The sequence below is a fragment of the Sebastes umbrosus genome, chromosome 17 (genome assembly GCF_015220745.1).
Source record: "Sebastes umbrosus isolate fSebUmb1 chromosome 17, fSebUmb1.pri, whole genome shotgun sequence".
NCBI classification, from domain to species: Eukaryota; Metazoa; Chordata; class Actinopteri; order Perciformes; family Sebastidae; genus Sebastes; species Sebastes umbrosus.
In genome coordinates, this window is record NC_051285.1 from 9,043,783 (window position 1) to 9,065,521 (window position 21,739).

At 40.8% G+C, this 21,739-nt stretch overlaps 1 protein-coding gene across 1 annotated transcript in view; it reads left to right on the forward strand.

Moving 5' to 3' along the window:
• Positions 1-21,739, forward strand: part of stk10 (serine/threonine kinase 10) — a 54,658-nt gene that overhangs the window by 17,427 nt on the left and 15,492 nt on the right. The window contains 8 exon segments of the mRNA XM_037748227.1: positions 3,470-3,518; positions 4,262-4,411; positions 8,342-8,414; positions 10,191-10,385; positions 10,927-11,008; positions 15,392-15,526; positions 18,386-18,706; positions 18,793-19,230. Of these exon segments, the coding sequence (XP_037604155.1) occupies positions 3,470-3,518; positions 4,262-4,411; positions 8,342-8,414; positions 10,191-10,385; positions 10,927-11,008; positions 15,392-15,526; positions 18,386-18,706; positions 18,793-19,230 (1,443 nt within the window).

The following is a 21,739-nucleotide window of genomic DNA, read 5'->3' on the forward strand; positions in this document are numbered from 1 at the left end:
TTTGCAATATCTATGCTTCCACCCAAATACTAATAGAATCCATAGAGACTATTTCTCCAGTGGAAAGTATATAAAATACGTAACATAAAATCTAGGGCTGTCAAATCGATTAAAATATTTAATCGCAAATTAATTGCACATTAAAACGGAGCCCACTACCCAAGTTGCGTCAATGCGTTAAAGAAGTTAGTGGGGTTAAAACTAATTTGCGTTAATTCGTTATTATCCCGTTAACTCTGACAGCCCTAGTAAAAACGTAATGGGGATACATGTATATTCTCCATGCTTTGAGCACCATAAACAAAATTCCATCTGCCTCTATAGTATTTGGGCAAAACTCAACACAGTCGTCTGCATAGCTAGATAACACTAGAGCTAAGGGAGAAAATGTTTTTTTTTGTCATTTTGGGGAATCAGATTAGAGCTCCAGCAGAAATGTCTAATGAAGGAAGTAAAGTTTCACAATAGATGAACTTTTAGATAAGTTTGAAATCGGAGCCAAATATCTATTCATCTGAACCGTTAAATATAGAATGATGGAAACATCTTTTCTTGTGTTTTGTGTTCCCAGACTCTGTCAAACTTAAGGCTCTTCAAAATAATTCTATACAAAGTAGGTAGAGACGAGTGGGATCTCGCTGTAATAACACAGTGAGACAAGGACAATACTTTTTAATGTCATTATATTTTTGCCATACAGTGAGGTCTACAGTACATAATGTCACCGGCTGTGGTTGCTTGGAGATTTTTTTGATGACACTGGAATGCAGATCAATAGAAGTCGGTATGTTGAGTCTTTCTTGGCACCGCCTCATGTACACAGAAGCATTAGTCATGTTCATAGAGTGACACAGTTTAACAGTGTGTCACGGTTTATATGCTCATATTTCTTTCTTTATTATTGCAGTTTCTGAGCAGGTCATTGTTGGCAAATAGCCTTTTAAATCATTTTTTATTTTGGCTGAATGAGGTGGGAAATCACTGTGTCAGTACAGAGCTGTGAGTCGCAGGAATACTGCAATGTCAGCGAGGCCTGCTCCCTTTTTTAAAGCTTTTTGTATTTTGTAGGCTGTGTCTAATTTGGTTCAGCTTGTCTCAAAAGAAAAATCAAGCACATTGATTTTTAGGTCTTAGGTTAAGCTTGTGTCTGCATGCGTTCAGCCCATAGTAGGTATGCTTTGCATGTAGCTTGACCGGTCGGGGCACATTCTTCACTACAGCACAACATGTCATCCAGAACTGTTTCAAGCAGGAAGAAAAAATCTGGCTGCAGAGACACTGACGGAGACACAAACCAGTTGCTTGTGACTCAGTGGTGCAATGTACAGCTGTTTAGGTTGGGCAGCACCGTGTGTTGCTACTGAAGGGCAGCTCATTTCATTTAGGGAGGGGTGTTTTTTAAACAGAGGGGAAATAGAAATAATGTTTGGTTAGCGGTGAGCAGGAATGGGGAAATAGTTTTGTACTGAGATGTGTAATAAACCTCTCTCTGGGGAAGCGCTTAAAACTAGATTGTTTTATCAGTATTTACAGCACTGCATGGAGATATTGTTGAAAACACCTTTTAACTATACTATATACCATACTAATTTAAATTTAAATTTCAACTAGCAGCCACTTTCATATTTTAGCAGCATTTGGCTGGTGCTAATTTCCAACCCTGGATATAACGAGAATGGGACGGACGTAAGGTCACAGTGACCTTGACCTTTTGACCACCAAAATCTAATCAGATAACGATATATCAGCCAATAGTACTTTTTAAAGCATAAATAAATATCATAAACTAACAATCTTGAACAAACAATATCCAGATAGAGTTTTTGAGTGTTAAACTTTTTTTAATTTGCAACTGAGAATGACAAATTACAAGCAAAGTTACAGATGATAGATAGTTTTAAACCAAGTGTTCAGTGCTTTAATAGAGCTTAAGTCATGTCTTAGTTTGTGTTAAGAGAAACAGAGGTTAAAAACAGAAGGCAGTTCATTGTGATCCAGTGAGGAGATATGAAGGCTGGGAGCAGCAGAGCGTGTAACACACAGCCCAGACCGTCTTTCCGCTGTCTGTCCTTTTCAAGAGACCGTGACGAAGTGAAACATCCTTGATAACACGTGACAGAACGAGTGGGGTTTGTCCATCCGAACTTAACAAAAGCACATTTGTTTCACCTGAAGAGTTGCATGCCATGCTTGACATTCCTCATCTTTGAGTTTTCCACGTGCATGGAGGTATGCATAGTTCCTCGTACAGAGTCATCTGTACCTGCTGGGGTGTTTTTGTACCTTTTGTACTTATAATTCTCTTGATGGCTTTGTCCGGACTGAAACTCCACGCCCTGTCCTGACGGTGTTGTCGTAGCAAGCAGGACTCGATGATTAAATCAGAGTGACATCACTCAGCAGGTATCCTGCGTACACCACCTAGGGTTGATCTTTAACCAGATTAACTGTTCTGCATGGGATTAATATGAAATCATGTGGTGTCTTTATTTTCTTTGGTCCCACTGTACTTGAACATTTAGAGGTTTTTCTGACAGGCAGAGTGTGAGAGACTGACTATGTAAGGAGAGGAAATGAAATTGTTGGAAGTTGCTGTTGGCCAAGACACCATTTAGGGAGGTGTTCTCATAATATTTCTCCCTCTCTCTCTCTCTCTCTCTCTCTCTCTCTCTCTCTCTCTCTCTCTCGCTCTCTCTCTCTCTCTCTGTGTCTTTACTTCACTGCTGAACTGGTATTTATACGCGTGTCCCAGTAACTGTGTACAGTTACACCCTGATTGTTTATCACACACTGTAGTCTGAGTCCAGCTGTCCACTTTCCAAAGTGTGTACTCCATAGTACTTTCACCACAGACGTCAAAGAGTATTTGACTAACGTAGAGCAGGGGGAGCTCTCCAGGTACTGATGACATCATATTAACATGTCATCTTCTTTCCTCTGGTTTGCTTTACCAAAAATAGATTGCCAAAATAGTGTGAATAGGAATGACTGGGAATGTTGCACTACCAATTTGTTGTTGTTGTTTTATCCTCTGGAGAGTTACAATGTATGTTATTAATTAACTCAAGCTCATTTTACTGCCGCACGCTTCCTAAATTACTCTCAAGTTCAGGTGCCAAATCTTTATGGTCTATCAGTGCTGAATGTTTCTAGTCGGAGAATCAAAATCATTTCATTAACGTTTTTTTTTTTAGAATAGAATAGAATAGAAAATACTTTTATTATTAATTATTATTATTAATTTTAGCATGCAAAAGGCAGAATTTTGTCTTTGGTTTGCATGTGCAAAATCTGCTATTAAAACACAACGTGTCACACAAAGTTATGAGTTGAGATATATTAGAATAGAAAGCATTTAAAAGACACCCATATAATAATTGTACAAATATGAGTTGTGCATGTATAATATTCACAAAGCTGGGTCAAGTTTAATCTCACCCATTCTCCCCTCCCCCCCTTCATTCCCCAGATCATGATCGAGTTCTGCCCCGGAGGTGCTGTGGATGCCACAATGCTAGGTAGGCCTCTCTCTCTCTTTTTGCTCTCTGTGTGTTTTCATAAGCACTCCACCTTCTTCCCTGTCACGAGAGTCAAGTTCCACACCTGCGGAGGTGCTGAGACTACACCTGTCCCTTCAAGGAAGTGTAGACATAATAAAACGTCAAAGATGTGCTGCCAATCTACGCTATTGTTTTAAAGCTCCGGTCCATACATCGAAGAATCACAGCATGTTTATTTTCTGGAGAGAAAAATCTAGAAAACCAACATTTATCCCAATACTGTTGCTCCGAACATGATCATGCACGCTCTTCATCAGTCTGGCCCTGAATGCTCTAGAAAGCAGTCAGACATAGTGTAGTCCTCCGGTGTGGGAAAACCCCCCGGTCTGTTTTTACTGGGTAATCCACATCCTCATAACTGTCTGTACCCCCACTGCAGCTAACCAAACACAGACACGGTAGAATAAAGTCTGCAGGGCAGGGACTAGCTTGGATGTGAGAAAGCTTTTCTGATCTGGGATTACTTATCCAGCAACTCTATCTGAGAGACCTCATTGATATCATCACGGGTTTACCTTTTTTCTGTTTTCTCTGGCGGAGCTCACACACTGCATCTGTCCTCAAGACTCTGTTTTATGATTGTGTGTACGCCGAATGTGGAATCTGCGAGGTGTGCACAATGGGTTTTGAACCCTCTCAGCTAGTTTCCTCAACTCTCCTGCCACCGTATTTAACCCCTCCATCTCCTGCCCCCTTATCAGAGTTGGATCGCGGGCTGACGGAGCCTCAGATTAAGGTGGTCTGTCGCCAGATGCTGGAAGCTCTGGACTACCTCCACAGCATGAAGATCATCCACAGAGACCTGAAGGCCGGTAACATCCTCCTCATGCTGGATGGGGACATCAAACTGGGTGAGGATTTAGATATTTATACTTTAGAATATTGTTAGTTGTAGGTGTTTCTACAAAGTTGACATTTAACTCTAGCATTCCGAGAAAGCAAGATTTTGTTGACCATTGACTGTTATTCATTGTGAAGGCATTAGGGCTGGGCAATATGACGAAATATATCGTATCATATATATTAAAATGTCTATCGCATATATTTTTCTGTATCGTTGTTAATGAGGCTAGGCCTATAATTATTAATTTCTCTCTAAAATTTCACTTAAAACTTTATGCTCACTTTGCACCCAAGTTCTTAAAATGAGAAAATACTCAACACTTTTCATTTGTCAAGTATATACTGTATGCTGCAAACCACTGCAAGTCGGAAGTCGATAATTCCGAGTCGGTATTTATACTTCCAATCTAAATGTGTGCCGGTGTATCTGTTCGGGGAGGACTTGGACGCCCACAGTAAACTGATGTTTGTATGTGTATAAGTATGTAAGTGTCTGAGCTTCGCAAGCATCTTCAGAGAACCCACATCATTCACCACAGCGCCATTAGCGAAGAGAAACGCATATAAAGTACCCATCTTTGAATCAACAACTAGAAAATCCTGTGGCGCAATATTTCTGAAAATCTAATTTATGGTATTTTAAGGATCTGCGGGAACCCTGTTATAAAAGAGACGGGAAGAGTAGACTAGTACCACATGATCGCAAAGACTTCTGTCAAACACAAATCAACTGAATGGAAATAGCAGCTACAGCATTGTTACAGCACATCTCAAAACACAAACACTACATAAAGTATGTGTGCCGCCCTGTTGCTGTGATGCCAGGTGTGTTTATGTTGGCGAGTTTCCGACTTTGAATTCCGACTTGAATAGCCGTTCCATTGAAATTTTCCGTGTCGGAGGTCTGAGTTCATTCATTAATTCACACAGGAGTATACAAAAATAGGTTTTACCATTTGGTTATTTCATGTACTGTAGACTATTTATATGAAATTACCTATATTGGGATAGATGTTGGCCGTATCACCCAGCTCTTGTAGGCATCATGGTGACCAAGTGCCATTTTTGCCCAAGCTCACACATGTACACAGGTGTACAAAGTCTGAAAAATGCAATACAGTAAGTTCAGAGAGTAACAGAGGATTCGGTGAACATATTTAAAATTTATGGGTTGGATTTGGATCAAATTTGTAGGGCCCGGTGTAATCTCTCTGTCTTTTACATCCCATCATTCACAGAGAAAACCATTTCACTGCCAAAATGATGCAAGTGGAACTAATTCTCAAATAAACCCCACATTCCCATTGCACATTACAGGTTACCTCTGGAACTCTGCTCTGTTGTTTCTTTGGCTTACATGCATGCTGTCATATGGGCTGAACACACACACACATGCAGCCACATTGATGCTGTCACACATACACACACACAGTTAGAGGCCCTGTACCGCTCCTGCTGCGCCGTAGGACGATCATAAGTGGGCATTGTGTGGGGGAAACTGCATTCTCAGAAGTTTGGCATATTTTCATTTATTGGCTTTTTGAAGAGTTCTCCGCATTCTTCACATTGCACAGCTGAAGTTGTGGATCCATCCAACCCATTTCACCAGCATGTTTTGGATTAAAGCGTAGTTTCCAGGAAAGGAAAAGGGTGTCTTAATGTGCTTTATGTACGTGCAAGTTAAGGAAGTGCAGACTTTTTGCCTGACAATTGGATCCTCAGACATAAAACAAACAAAAAAATATATATGGCTCTCTTTTGCATGCATGATGTTTTACTTTCTGTACTGTCTGACTCTGTTATTTTGCACAGTCATGACCAACAAACTTCCATTGTTCCCTAAGACACCGCAGTTCGATATAATTACTGGGAGTTGCCTCTTTAACCTCATTAAGTAATTTGCTGTTTCCAAACTAAACTAACTACATGTTAATTCAAACAAGGTAGCAATTACCTGTCTGTCAATTACCTGTGATACGTGGCAGTAAACACTTTGTTCTTCCATGCAGAACAGCGTGTCCTAAACTTTTTGGCTAATGGTTATAAAACGCTTCAGCGATTGTTGATCTTGAGATATGTTCAGCAGTTGGACCAATTTTAAGAGACAGAAGAAATGTGTTTCATGCTGCTTTATCAAGGAAAGGAAAATCAATATAGAACAGGCAACAACACAATATTCGTATTTATGCTCACACTTTAATACATTATCTGAATTTTGCACTTAAAAATCTTAAGATCAAATCACTAAATCCCAGTCATGACTATTATTTCTAATCTTTGAGTTTGTTGGGATTCCCTAGTTCCTGATGGTGTGGTGCATTATGGGAACCTTTAGGTATGAAGGGTATACATATTTGTGTATAATCATAGTAATGCTTCATGAGAGACACACCCTTAGCGATTATTTAAGGGAACATAGTGTAGGTTAAACTCAGTGACACAGCAGGTTTTACTGCAGCTTTGCCAGAATGAACTGACGTGTATTTGACCTCTGGGTTTAATTGGTATTTTCTATCGGTATGTTTTTACCAGAATATGTTACCATTAGGGCTGTCAATCGATTTAAATATTTAATCATGATTAATCACACTTTTTTTTACCTTTTCAAAATGTACCTTAAAGGCAGATTTGCCAAGTATTAAATACTCTTATCAACATGGGAGTGGACAAATATGCTTTCTTTATGCAAATATATGTTTATATTTATTATTGAAAATCAATTAACAACACAAAACAATGACAAATATTGTCCAGAAACTAGGGATGCACCGATACCACTTTTTTTCAGACCAAGTACAAGTACTTACATTTGGCTCCTCGCCGATACCGAGTACCGATACAAGTACTTCTCTGCGCTAAAAGACCCTCGTTAACAACAGCTGTCAGTGTGTCAGTGTGCTGACTTGACTATGACTTGCCCCAAACTGCATGTGATTATCATAAAGTGGGCATGTTTGAAAAGGGGAGACTCGTGGGTACCCATAGAACCCATTTTCGTTCACATATCTGGAGGTCAGAGGTCAAGGGACCTCTTTGAAAATGGCCATGCCAGTTTTTCCTCGCTAAACTTTAGCACAAGTTTGGAGCGTTATTTAGCCCCCTTCGCGACAAGGTAGTATGACATGGTTGGTACCAATGGATTCCTTAGGTTTTTTAGTTTCATATGATACCAGCATCTTCACTCTAGCTTTAAAACTGAGCCCGCTACAACCTCCAAAATATCGGCTCGTTGGATTTTTAAGCAAATTTAATTAATGCGTTAAAGAAATAAGTGGCGTTAAAGCGAATTTACTTTAATGTGTTATTATCGCCTTAACATTGACAGCCCAGGTTACAATCCTTCAGGATATTAATGTGCAAACTTGTATTTGATGTACAATAAAAGCAGTAGTACTATTTATTGTTTTATATGACGTAAACGTTCTTTCTGCAAAAGTTTAGACTGCAACAGTCTGAAATTATATATTTGACTGGAAGGTCAAAGATATTTGAATTGTAGTCTGCAAAACCAAGACAGTCACTTATGTCCCCGTAATAGAACATGCCAGTTTGTAATTGAAGCAGTCAGTCTGCTGCCTCGTGAGGAAAGGCCTCGGCCAAGAACTCAACCCTGGGCACGCCACACGTAATATTTGTACTTGCAGAGAAAAAAAATGTGTTCAGCCCAAGTGAAAACAGCACCCCTGTAATCTGAGGGTCGTGTCAGGAAATGAGGGTAGCTTGTTTGGGCAACTGAGCTGCTGTAAATTCACTGATTCCGGCTTTGTGTCTCAATGTCATGACAGTTTTACAAGCTACAAACTGTTCATCTTCTTCAAAGGAGGGAAAAGATGGTATTTTTTGAACTGGCTTCACTCCCTCTTAAACGCTTCTTGGGAATTTCTTTCAACTGTCTCACGTCATCTTTTTTCTTTTTTTGTCTCTCTTCATTCTTGTAGCTGATTTTGGCGTGTCTGCGAAAAACACCAAAACCTTACAGAGAAGAGATTCTTTCATTGGAACGCCATACTGGTGAGTAAGACGTTACTCTACATCAGAGCACCGTTAAAACTGCAGTTGGTAACTTTGAGCAAATATGATAAAAGTTATTTATATAAAACGGTCATTATATCCTGACAGTAGTGCATGAGACAGATAATTTGTAAAAACAATAATGTTCCTCCATGTCGTCCGGTGCTTCTAATGGCATTTGCAAGATTTCACAGCGCCAAAGGAAACAACCAATCAGAGCCGAGGGATGTCCCTGAATAAGCTGTCAGTCACTGCACAAACTCCCAAACTCCGACTAAACGGTCAAACTAGGCAGCGCTAATCAAATATGAATCAAGATACTGTTACTGTAATGCCTATTTATCACCTCAAACAAGATGTTTCTGAAAACATTTAATGTGAGAAATAGGCAAAAGTAGTAACAGAATCTTGATTCGCATATGATCAACGCTGCCGGAGTTCGCGAGCTTCGCGAGCAGTGATTGACAGTTGCTATTGAGACAGCTCGGCTCTGATTGGTTGTTTTCCTTCAGGCGCGGTGAAATCTTACAAATGCTATTAGGAGGACACAGAGGAACCTATTTTTTCCACAGATTTTCTTGTCTCATGCATTACTGTCAGGATATAGTGACAGTTTTTACAAAAATATTTTTTATTTTAATATATTTTATCATATGTGATATATAAACGGGGGATTATGGCTTGTTGGGAACACATTTCCTGCCACCCACAACACTACCATAATACTTGAAAGAGCATGATATACACACATTCAACCCAATACCTCAACAGCAGCATGGTGGTTCTCTCCTCTATACCTGAACAAATTAGAAAGACTCCCTTTGAAGTCTCCACAGTGAACCTCGCTCCATACTGTTATCCCCTGTGTTGCAGCCAGTTAACCATTGACCAGAACAGGTTATCATCCATCAGCAGTACCTTCCTCAGCTCATTAGAAACATGACCGTGCCCTCATTTTGCACAATCCTGAAAAGAATATTGTTTACAGTTTTTCGGTGTATACCTTTTCCCTTGAATGCACTGATTAGCAAAGTCAACAAGAAACGGGGAGCACACATTTGATTCGTTGCGCTTGAGTAAATTTAAGAGCTCAGGGGTTAGAGAGCCTTTTTGCAGATAGTCAGCAAACACGCGCTGATTGGAGAAGTGTGCTTGATGTTGACTCATGCAAAATAGTGAGCAAGAGCGAGGAGAAACACTCCTTACCCACCACCCCCCTGCAGTAATCATCAGTTAGTCACTTGATGCACTGCTCAGATAAAGATATTGTAAATACCACAGGTGTGTCTTTGATGATACCAGAAACTATTGAATCATGTTGGGACTGATTTCTATATGACGAGCTGTTTTGTTTTGGCAAATCCGATTTTTTACAACATAATAGTTAAATTCCTTTACAAGTTGAGTTACTTATTAGCTCTGTCACTTAATGCTTAGCAGTTCCTGTATGTATGTAAGACCTGTGGACTGGCTCTAAAGGTCAGTAATCCCTCATGGTCATTTTAGGACTTAAAACAAATATCAAATGTGCGTCACTTTTTAATAGCTTCCTCTTGTAAACATATTTGCTACACAAGGTCAAATCCATTTTATCAAGACAGGTTACATACTGCATACTCTCTCTCTTGCTTCACCACTCACTTCCCAAGTACACACACACAGCAATCCTACACGCTTGGCACCCAGGAGAAGTTGCAATCTGCAAACCTCACAGCTACATACCGCCAGATCCTACACTCACTGTTCCTTTAAACCTTTTGTCTTTCTCTGTCTCAGGATGGCCCCAGAGGTGGTGATGTGTGAGACGATGAAGGATGCTCCGTACGACTACAAGGCCGACGTCTGGTCTCTGGGAATCACTCTGATCGAGCTGGCCCAGATCGAACCCCCTCACCACGAGCTCAACCCCATGAGGGTGCTGTTGAAGATCGCCAAGTCGGAGCCGCCCACCCTGGAGCAGCCGCACAAATGGTGAGGATGCATTTAAAAATGGATCTGAATTCAGCATTGGTCAGTGAATGCATCATATGTGCAAAATTGTGAAGAGATAGCAGGGATATGATAGCCAGGAACACGCTTTTTTGTTATTACCAAATTTGTTCTTGTCCTGTAATTTATGTTATCCCATTGTCCTCCCCCTCTCTGCCTGCAGCCCTTTTTGCCCTTTCCAAAACTATAGCAACAACTCAGGACTTAAGCGAGTGTCAAACTACAACTTTTTCCCAATTTTATGAGTCTAAATGTTCCATAGCAGCAGATGTAATGCTGCAAAAGTGAAGTTATCAGGTGCTGAAAGGGCATTCGGGACGGGGAGCCCACGCATCATTCCTGTTGAAAGCTTTGTTTTACAAAGCACAGCTGTGCACGAAGATGACCCACATGTACCAACATCCCATAACTGAAATGTTGTCTTTGAATCTTTTGTTATGTTGCAACTATCCCTCCCTCCCTCCTCCTCTTTCTTCATACCTCTCGTTTTTGATTAACACTGCTCCCCTTGTGTTCCCTCAAGGTCACAGGAGTTTAAAGATTTCCTGAAGACAGCCTTGGACAAAAACCCAGATACTCGTCCGACTGTAGGACAACTCCACGAGGTAGGCCCCTGACCCAATGTGAAGTTAATAACCTAGCAAATGTTACACAACGCTGCACTTTGATGTATGATTGAACATTGTCTCGCCCTGTCCTTATCGCGCACCGGCACACATACAGTATACGGGGCCTTTTTTTAATCTTCTATTTTAAGACCTGAATGGAGAGATCTATGCCAGGGAAGTGAGCGCTGCACCCGTGGAGGGCACTGACATGTGAGTGGGAGAGGAATAGGAGGTGTGCAAGACTGGGCAAGAAATAGAGCCGGTAGGGAAGCAGGGATTGTGCAAAAAGTGCAAAAGTTAAGTGAAAGAAAGTGAAAGTACAAAGCTCTTTTGAAGCACCTTCTGAGGGCTTTTGAATTCTGAAGAATTTAGAAAGTTCACAAATAGATCCCCTTTGTTTTCCTACAATAGCAAATACACATAAATTCAGACTAGTGACGCTGGTAGGAAAGCACAAATAGTTTGCGTATTTCTAATGAGAGGCTGATGAAAGTCTAGCAGTAACACATTAATATCTGCGGAAGAACTCTGACAGAAGTTTCTCAAAGTTCCCGAGCAAGAGAAAAAGTGAACAGGGTGTGGATTAAAGCACGAGCGCAGTGTCTATTAAAATTCAGAGCCACAGTTTCCTGTCTGTATCCCACAGCTGAGGGGAATGCCAGCTATTTACATTCCCACCCTCAGCCAATAGCATGTCTGGATAACCCCCGAGCTCGCCACCTCTGGCCAATTAGAGAGAGGCAGAGATGAAAAACGCTAGACCCCGGGCCCGCTGGGAATTCTGCATGTGCTCTCCAGTGTGGGGGGGAAAAAGAGACGGGCGCGGTCCGGTTTTTGGTGCCGTGCTGGAGGTTTTTAGATGTTTATCATGCCTGCTGCTCCTTACGGCTGTCAGATACTATTTACTGTGGATAGTTGTGCAATGATGGCATTGAAATCAGGGTGTTGAATGAAGTCAGCTTACTGGAAGTTACCATCAGCGTATGTGACAAGTTTTAAAGTCAGAATTTGTTATTCATCGGAGTGTATGGATGTGGGAAACAGATGTAGCGCAGGAAGTGAACATGACGATTCTAATGAATCATAGATAACATTAAACTGTAGGTGTGTGTGACTGTTCCAAAAGAGCACTTATAAGGACACAGATTCATTGTCATCAGGCTTTTTCTAACATGCTATTAGTTTTAAACAGATTTGCCGTGTGTCTGTCCCCCATGTGTGCTTGTAAAGGATGTATACAAAACAACATGACACACTATCAGTCACTGTGGCCGGCGGGAGACCATCTGGATGACTTGTACTCATTACACTGAATATAGCTTCTCCTCCCTCACAGTTTCACATGGTCAGGCTTTTCTACAGTGTTTTTTGGTGTCGCTTCCATTCATGTATCGTACTGGTTGGATTTTCTCTTCCTGATCATAGCGTGTTTGTATGTGGGGTAATGTTACCATGGGAATATTTGGCTATTTTATCTCTGAGCCAGGGCTTTGTAGTGGTTTTGCAACATTGACATGTGCAGACACACAAACACACATTCATACTTCTATTATCGTGAGAACCCTCATTGACATCCGGCATTCCCCTGGAGCTGAAACATAATACTATCAACTATATGCCTAAGCCAAACCATTACCCTGCCTTTACTGTAAACCTAATTCTAACATTAAAGGGTCAGTTCACTCAGGTTTTTCGAACTGTGAGGCCAGCCCTGTTTCCTAAAAAAATACGTTGCCATACAACGAATCTCCATTGTCGATTACGTTTCGAGTGGAAACATATTTTGTCGTGGATAACGTTTGTTTTTGACGTATCACAAATGTTTCTAATGATAGTCGAATGAAGTCCTTGTATGGAGGAGGTCGGGGAGGATGGATGGGTCAAACAAACACAGGACTTTCACCCAAGAGACAGCTGTTGGTGTCCCGCGTGACACTAAATGTCAACGCTCACTTATTTTAATTGATTGTTGGAAAGAGTAACGACCTCTGCTTAGAAATTATAGAAGAAAAGACCCTTATGACTCCAGAACCTGCCTGAGAATCACCACATTTTTTTTAATTTTTCTTCAGTATCAAGTAATCTTGTGATCGTTGTCCGTTAAATCCACGGTTACATTGTAAACAGGAACTGCTAATGGCTAATTTTGCATACTGTTAATCCCCGTTTCTCTGGATAAATCTCAGAAGAAACTATGGACAGTTTTCACAGGCACTATTTTTCAGTAGTTTCTGTGAGGTCTGTGGATTATACAGAGTAACGGATTTTTCTCAGACAGATATTTCAAAATTTGGACAATAAAAGTCAAGTCAGTTTTATTTATGTCGACCAAAATTGCTACTTGTCTAACACCAGCCTTTGCCCCAAACGTAACCTAATTATAACCGTAACCTTAAAAACAAGTCTTAACCTCTGAACCACCCTTTTAAGAAAGTGAGGAGGGACCAAAATGCCCCCGCTTTACCAAAAATGTGCTCTCTCAATGTCTAAAACTCAAGATAGAGCTACAAATACACACACTCCACTGTCATCGCTACGCAGGTAATTCTGTCCTAATGCAGCCCCCTCCAGTCCCCTAATGGGCCATATTGTTCCCATTTAACCTTTTCACGCCTAGCCATGCATGTAAGATCCAAAAACACCAGCCTCTTTGGGTCTAACGCAATGTGAAACCTAAAAGAGAGAACATAAGCTCCACTGATCCACGTCTTGATCCATAATGGCAGCAGAAAAACAGCTAGATTTAACAGCAATACTACTGTTTGCTTTTTTCCCCCCTTTGATATGCTTCAATGAAGCTGCGTTTAGCTTGAACATGGGAGGTCTGAGTCCACTTGTTACAATAAACAGTTGGAAGCTAAAACCTCAGATGGTCACTTCTGTAGGGTTTCTAATGGTGCCCGAGGGGAAACGAAAAGAAATGCACAGATAATATTTTGTCTCAGTAATTAATTCTATTAAACAGTGTAGGCTTTGATCAGTAGTTTAACAATTAATCAAAATTTTATCGAAATCGCAATATAGCCTACTGCAATTTTCAAAATTGCAGGAGGCGCAATATTTGTTAAAGGTGAAATGTGTGTACACATCATATTCTAGAGACTTATGATTATGTCTCTAGAGACTAGAGACATAATCATTTTAATGTTTTTCAATGAAAATGAGGAAAATAGTGTAAAAATGATCATTCCCTCTACTATCGCAAATCATATCACTATTGCAATATCAGTCAAAATAATCACAATTAGTTATTTTGTCAAGCCCTGGTCCCAATCTAGACAGTACCACATTGACAATACTAAGACCCTTTTTACCTTAAATGTCAATTGGAAAACAACTGCATGTGTGTGTATATGGCATTTATCAAATCTAATATTTTTCATAATCTTATCTTTGTACTCTTATTTCCACTATGGTGTAATAAATGGTTAGATGGCACTCATCAGACTATAGCTGACTGTTGTTAGTCATTGGAGAAGTAAAAAGCCTGATGCAGCCCTTACACACAAACAAGTGCGATCATCACTTAATGTGCACACACACACGCCCAGACTTATGCACACTTCACGGTCCAGCACCACTTTTCCCTTTGTCAGCTGTTCCAATTAAATTACACAGGAGTGCAAAGCGTCTGAATAATAGATGATCAGCTGCACTCAACTTTTAATTTAGCTTTTTATTCTCCTTGCACTTAACTTATTACCGCCCTGTTTGCACTCTGGCAAAAACACACATCTTCTATTTAGCGGCTGTAAAAACTAAAGATGGTTTGCTATTTAAAGGACACGATGTTAGATTGAGCGCTGCTACATCAGAGGGCCGTTAAAGGGAGAGTTGTATTGTAGAGCCGCTATTGTTGGAGCTGTTCAGGAACTGGCAGGTGGCAGATAGAGTTTCCCCTGCAGTGAAAGTCTCCTGTAGCCTTGCCTCTCGCAGCCCCGTGGGCGAGTTAATGTATTTGACTGCAATTACTTTAGTTTCAGCAGAATTTTATTTGATTCAGTAGCCTGCATTCATGCGATCCTAATCTTATTCCTACTTCTTCATTGTCAGTCCAGCGATTGCAGCATCCCCCAAGCAGTAGTCTCATGGTCTTATGATACTCTGATCCCTGGATAATGTGTTCTGTTGGCCTCCAGCAAAGATATTTTACGGTTGTAAGAGTGTTTATCCTGTGGTCACATCAAGCCTGTTAGTCTCCATCCCTCTTTGTGGTGTTTACGAGCTCATTTATGCTCAGAATATGATGCGCAAAATGAATTACTAGAGGGAACAAAAACAAGTTGTAAGACACTTTTCTTGCTATTTAAGCACCAGCCACTGTGTGCAATTGAACTGATAATTAATTAACCATGTCTCCTCTGTCCCCTGTGTCCACAGCACCCGTTTGTGAAATCGGTGACGTCTAACCGCCCGCTGCGGGAGCTGGTGGCCGAAGCCAAGGCTGAGGTCATGGAGGAAATAGAGGACAATAGGGAGGAAGGAGAGGAGGACGACGCCATGGACCTCACTGTGGTACCTAACCTTGATTTTTTTTTTTCTGTCCCTTCATTTTCTTCTCTGTCATTGTTTGTTTCTAAAAGGAGGGTGGGCAATTCATGGGTTGGGTTGTAAGAGTGGACATGATCTGGACTTTACAAGGTCAATAATGGGACAGTAACTGTTGTGATCGGACTTCTACTAAACAAATCAGACAAGTTAGATTTAGAAAAGGGACGTCATGTTTTTTTTAGGGCTGTCAAAGTTAACGCAGAAATGCATTAATGCGAATTTGTTTTAGCGCCACTAATTTCTTTAAAGCATTAACACAACTTGTGATTTTAATAGCCAATGAAATAAGGAATAATCCAACAATATTATTCAATATTAATATACAATATTAATTATTATGCACATCTTGCACCCATTCCCTAGAAAGCACACATGTTCTACCTTAACCGTACGCTTGACCCTGCTTTTTGAAGTCTCTGCTTGTTGACCCCTTTGACAACATTTTTTTTGTAAACATGTCCTTTCTGCCAAAGAAGCCATTCATACATCCACAGAAGGCATAAGATTAGAAAGTGACATACAGTAGTGTGAGAGAGCCGTTTACCTCCTGACCTCAGCACAAACAAAAGAACAGAAACCGGAACACTGGCATTCACCCACACCCACACATGGTTAAATATAGGTGCTGCCTTTCGTCCTCGCTCCTGTACAGAAACCCCTCACGACCCGTGATGGAGTAAATTATTTAAGGTCGCACATTGTTCTGTTGCTATACTGTGACCCTTAACTAAAGACAGACGGTTTACTGTAAGCCAGGGACGCACAGTGATAGAAGACCCTAAAAATAGTCTTTCTACAAGGAAGCTGCGACCAGATAAATGTGTTGAACGTGGATGTTTTTCTCTCCACGAAAATGAATGTTTGCCCACTTCTCTCTTCCTCCCCTAATGTCAACAGTTAGTGCGACATCCGAATTGATTTAGGTGAATAACTTGGCACCAGTGTCGTGCAGTTTGAAACTACAAAGTGACTACTCTTTCCAGACAGCTTGTGAATCAAACATTGTAGATGTTTGGATTAAGTTTAGGGTTTTGTAGGTGGTGCGATTTTCTTTATTTATGCAGTTCTGCTTTATCCTGCTCTGTTTACTGAAAACAAGACTGGACACTCATCATTTTCTGTGTGTCAGCAGTTTCCACAGTTAAAAAAACCCACGATATCATGAGGCTTTTAAACACAAAATGTTAGATTTATCACAAATTAGGTTAATTGCTACTGAGTTATTTCAGTCTGGATTTATTTATATATATATATAATATTAAAACAAATGTAAATACAAAAATATGTTACTCTATAGTGCAGCTACTGAGTCCAAACATCAGATTTCTCATCCCTGCGTTCAGTTAAGTATGATGTCGTTTCCTTATCTCTTCCAGCAAGGACTCTCTCGTACGCACACAGCAACATTTTGACACGAACAGTCAGGAGACCCTGAAAGCCAGCCGAGCGGTTATCTGACCATTTATCTCTTCCTATATATCATACACAGCCAGACAGAGATGTTTGCTGACACATTAGAACGGCTGAACCCGGCCATAAAGATGTCTGATGGTATTGTTTACCTCCGAGAGGAAGACAGCGGTATGGGTATTTCGAGAAGCAGAGTTGCTCAGTTTAACAGATGGCTGTGCATTTAATTCTGAAGTAACGTCTTCAGTGGTGTTTACAATTACAGGCCATAGAATTCCCACGTCTAACTTACGTCTGGAGCTTTCTGTATTTAGATTTCAAATTATGAAAATGGCCCTTTCTGAGAATTGATATAATTGCTGCAGAAACACTATACTTTCCCTTCTGGGAAAATGCTATTAATCTATTCTTTGATAGTTTAAAACTGTTATTATATATTTTTATTGATGGCTTTTAGAGTGTCTTTAGGCTGCTTCTTTATTTGATTGTTATTGGCAATTTTATTCAGGATTTCCAATAGGACTATCCACTGCTTTATTTCGCCAAGAATCACACATAATTCTTGATAATAATGCCATTAAAAACATTCTGTCCCTGGTTGTCAGCCATGATTAACACAGGCTTTTCACCTCTGTAATTATTAGTGTACTTATTATTACAGATAGCCATCTCAGCGACTGTGTGAAAAGCAGCAGTCTAAACAGGAATGACTGCATTCCTACTAAAGCAAAGTTTAAGGTTACTTCACTGAAGGTGGGACGCCTGATTAGAAACATTAGTCCAACTGAAATTAAATTGCCTGCTACAGCATACTACTGTATGTGCTCTGTAAATCAATTTTCCTTTGTTCCCCTTTGAGGAAAAAAAAAAATCAGAAACCAAAAGGGAGAAACTTATATTTTATTTAATGTTTTGTTTTCATGATGACGCCCCCGTGGTTTTGCATTAATTTGATGGAATACCATTCCAGTATCCGCCTACATAGATGGAGACTTTTGTTTCAATACAGCTAATTAAATCTTGCATAAAGCAGTAACATTAGTATTCTATATACAACATAAGGGTCACAGACTTTGAACATCAACCCACTTTAACACTTTTCTGCTTCGGAAATTAGCATTTTTTATATTTCCCCAAAGACCTTTTTTTTTTCCTTTTCAATATAAAAAAAAACTCTTGACCCTTTAATGTTCTCACTAAGAAAATAAAACAATAATTTCTCTTTGCATTTTTTAATTTTAAAACATTTAAAAACTTATTATTTTTGACTGCAAAAAAATGGAATACTAAATGTGATTTCAGTTGGACTTTTGGGAAACCACCAATGACTTGAAGCAGGAAAACATCATATGTTTTGTCACAACAACGCTTAACTATTCTCTTCTCCCTCTTCCTTGTTCCCTGCCATGCCAGACCAGTCAGGCCAGTTTGGAAGACCAGTCTCCGGACGTCTCGAGCCCCGCCACGCCCTCCCCCACCACACCAATACCTGTACCCAGGAAGGGGGTCGAGCCACAGTTACCAACAGAGGAGCAGCCGGCCGCCGTCATGGAGGTCCCTGTTCCCCTACCACAGCACAATCTCCCTCCAAAGGATCCCGAGGAGCTGGATGACAAACTGGCCGATGAAGTCATTCTGGAGTCTGAGAAATCGGAGAGCGAGGCCTCCACTAAGACCTCCAGCTCAGATTCAGGCATTGAGGATGGGAAGAGTACTCCCACATCGGAAGAAAAGGTGCTTTTGAAGTTTCATATTTAGAAAATGAAATAGTATTGACTGTGGTGTATTCAGTAATTAAAGTAGATAAAATATGTTTTAAGGTTGCTGTGGAGACCCCAGAGACGGAACAGCCACCATCTCTCCAGCCTGATGCATCTGAGGAACATGTTGACATCATCATGGACTCAACAGACTCAGCGCCGCCCAAGATCCAGGTGACCGAGGAGGAGAGCAACGCTGTGGCTAACAGAGGCTTACCAACTCCGAACCCCGCTGTCACTCCTACAGCCAGTCCCGCTCCCTCCTCTGCTGCTTCGCCACAGTCTACACCCCGTTCTGAGGTGAATGGTGGCCCACCCAAGGGTACCCGAGAGCGGAAGTCGACAGGAGGAATTGCTGATCGGACGTCGACGGGAGGAAACGCTGAGGCTTATATCAATGGAGGGATTATCAACAAGCGGTACTCTTATTCAGGCAGCGTGGCATCGGAGAGCATGGACATGTCGATCCACAAGGAGACCATCTCAATGGCTGCAAGGGTGAGTCAACATAAAAATTCTCTCCACAAGAAGCAACCTGATCTGTCCTGTATGAATATTCCTGATGAATGAACCTGGGATTTAGACGAGGGCTGTCAATTGATACAAATATTTAATCTTGATTAATTGCATGATTGACCATAGTTAATTGTGATTATTCGCAAATTAATTGCACATTTTTTATCTGTTCAAAATGTATCTTAAAGGGAGATTTTTCAAGTATTTAATACTCTTATCAACACGGGAGGACAATATGCTGCTTCATGCAAATGCATGTATATATCTATTATTGGAAATCAATTAACAACACAAAACAATGACAGATATTGTCCAGAAACCCTCACAGGTACTGCATATAGCATCAAAAATATGCTCAAATCATAACATGTTAAACTGAAGCCCAACAGGCAACAACAGCTGTCAGTGTGTCAGTGTGCTGACTTGACTATGACTTGCCCCAAACTGCATGTGATTATCATAAAGTGGTCATGTCTGTAAAGGGGAGACTCGTGGGCACCTTGAAGTCAGAGGTCAAGGGACCCCTTTGAAAATTGCCATGCCAGTTCTTCCTCGCCAAACTTTAGTATATTCACTCTTTGACAGCCCTGATATAGACAGTCTTTATTCATTGAAGTGTTTCAGCAGAGAACATGTCTTTTGAGGTGAAATAGACCAGTATTGAAGTGTAAAAGAGTCAGCTCCCTGCCTCTGTAGGAAAACCCCTCCTTGGAAAAACTATTTCTCGGCACCCACGGAGGAACTGAAACTGCATTGTGTTGTGTTTTGGAGTGTGGGTGTTAGCCATCTGAAACAGAGGATAGCCTGTCTTCCAGTAGGCTTGCACTGCATTTAGGGAGGATATGGAGAATGATACTAGTTAACGCCCTCAATTCCCTATTTCTTTCCTTTTAATTGGCTATGATTTATGCTGAATATGGATTTATTTGGTGAGTCTGGGCTGAATTATTGACAAACACGTTCCGTATATTAAAAGGCCTCTGTCGAAGGTGAAAACCAAATCTCCAAAATGTCATTGTAAACAAAAACAAGCTCTCTTTAACACCTCATGACGATGCATTTTTGACATAATGCAATAAGAAAGGAGAATTCTTGCAATCCGTAGAGGATAACAATCACCAAATTTGTGCTCAGCCCGACAGTCCCAATGAGGGAGGGAAGTTAGGAAGCTGGAGGGAGAGAAGAGAGAGACAATTTCATCATTTATCGCCAAGCCTTTCTGAAGCAAAATATGCAACTTTTTCCATTCATCGGGACCAACAGTGCCCTTTGTGTGGGCACAGTTCAGCATTCACCAGCGTGAATGGAAGTTTCTGTGCAGCTCATTGTCACTCTGCTGCTTCTGGTGGCTTATAGACCGACCATGATTGAAATCCTATTGACTGCGCGTGGAGTCGTGTCTGTTTGTGGCATGTTAAGTTTTTCCAGAACAGATTATTCAGCAGCAGCAGCCTGTGGTGAGAGTGAATGGGCTATCTTTGTTTGTTGGACAGGAGGACACTAGCATTTGTGTGAGTGTGTATGATTGAGAGCATTAGTGTGTGCACAGGAGAGCTGCATGTGTTTTTGTGAATGACGAGCGATCGGAAGTTAGAGCCCTCAAATGCAAACAATGCAGGTTGCAGAATGACCTGCATGTCCGAGGTCAGAGGTCAAGGGACCCCAAATTTAGTGTAAGTTTGGAGCGTTATTTAGCCTCCTTCACGACAATCTAGTATGACATTGGTCATATTGGGATACCAATGGATTCCTTAGGTTTTCTAGTTTCATATGATACCAGTATCTTCACTCTAGCTTTAAAACTGAACCCACTACAACCTACAACTCGCAAGTTGTGTTAATGCGTTAAAGAAATTAGTGGCGTTCAAACGAATTTGCGTTAATGCATTATCGCGTTAACTTTGACAGCCCTAGAATCAGCAGTCATGAACAGTGCAAAAGTAGATTCAGTAGCTGTCATCCATGGGAATAGCCTCATATGTTGTCTATTTGCTCAGCTGTAGAGGGTTCATGAGGCAGCTTTATCAGAGTGGACAGCAGTATGCACAAAACAAATTAATTCACGCTTTTTGGGTCAGTCTCCTCTCCTCTCCTCTCCTCTCCTCTCCTCTCCTCTTATACAAACTATTTATAAACCAGGAAATGATGTCATCCAAGGTTTGTGCTGCCCAGTGTTTGCAGAGTAAACCCTGCCATATCAGTCCTGTAAATATTGTCCGTGGAAGCTGATTTAGATTAGGGGACACGTGCTTTGTTAGCCATAACAATTTTGTCTTCAATTATACGGTGGCTTTACGCTCTGACTGCGGCCTATGCTGCCGTCTCGCGCAAACCTCCTAAATTAGACTTTCAACTTTGATCTGGGAGCAAAGAAAAAAGGTCGCAGGCCTGTTCTTGGTAGCAAAAAATAGACTGGTTGTGACTTTTCCGGAAACTATCAAAGATGTGGTGCAAATTGTAATGTGAATACCAAACAAATTCACTATAGATG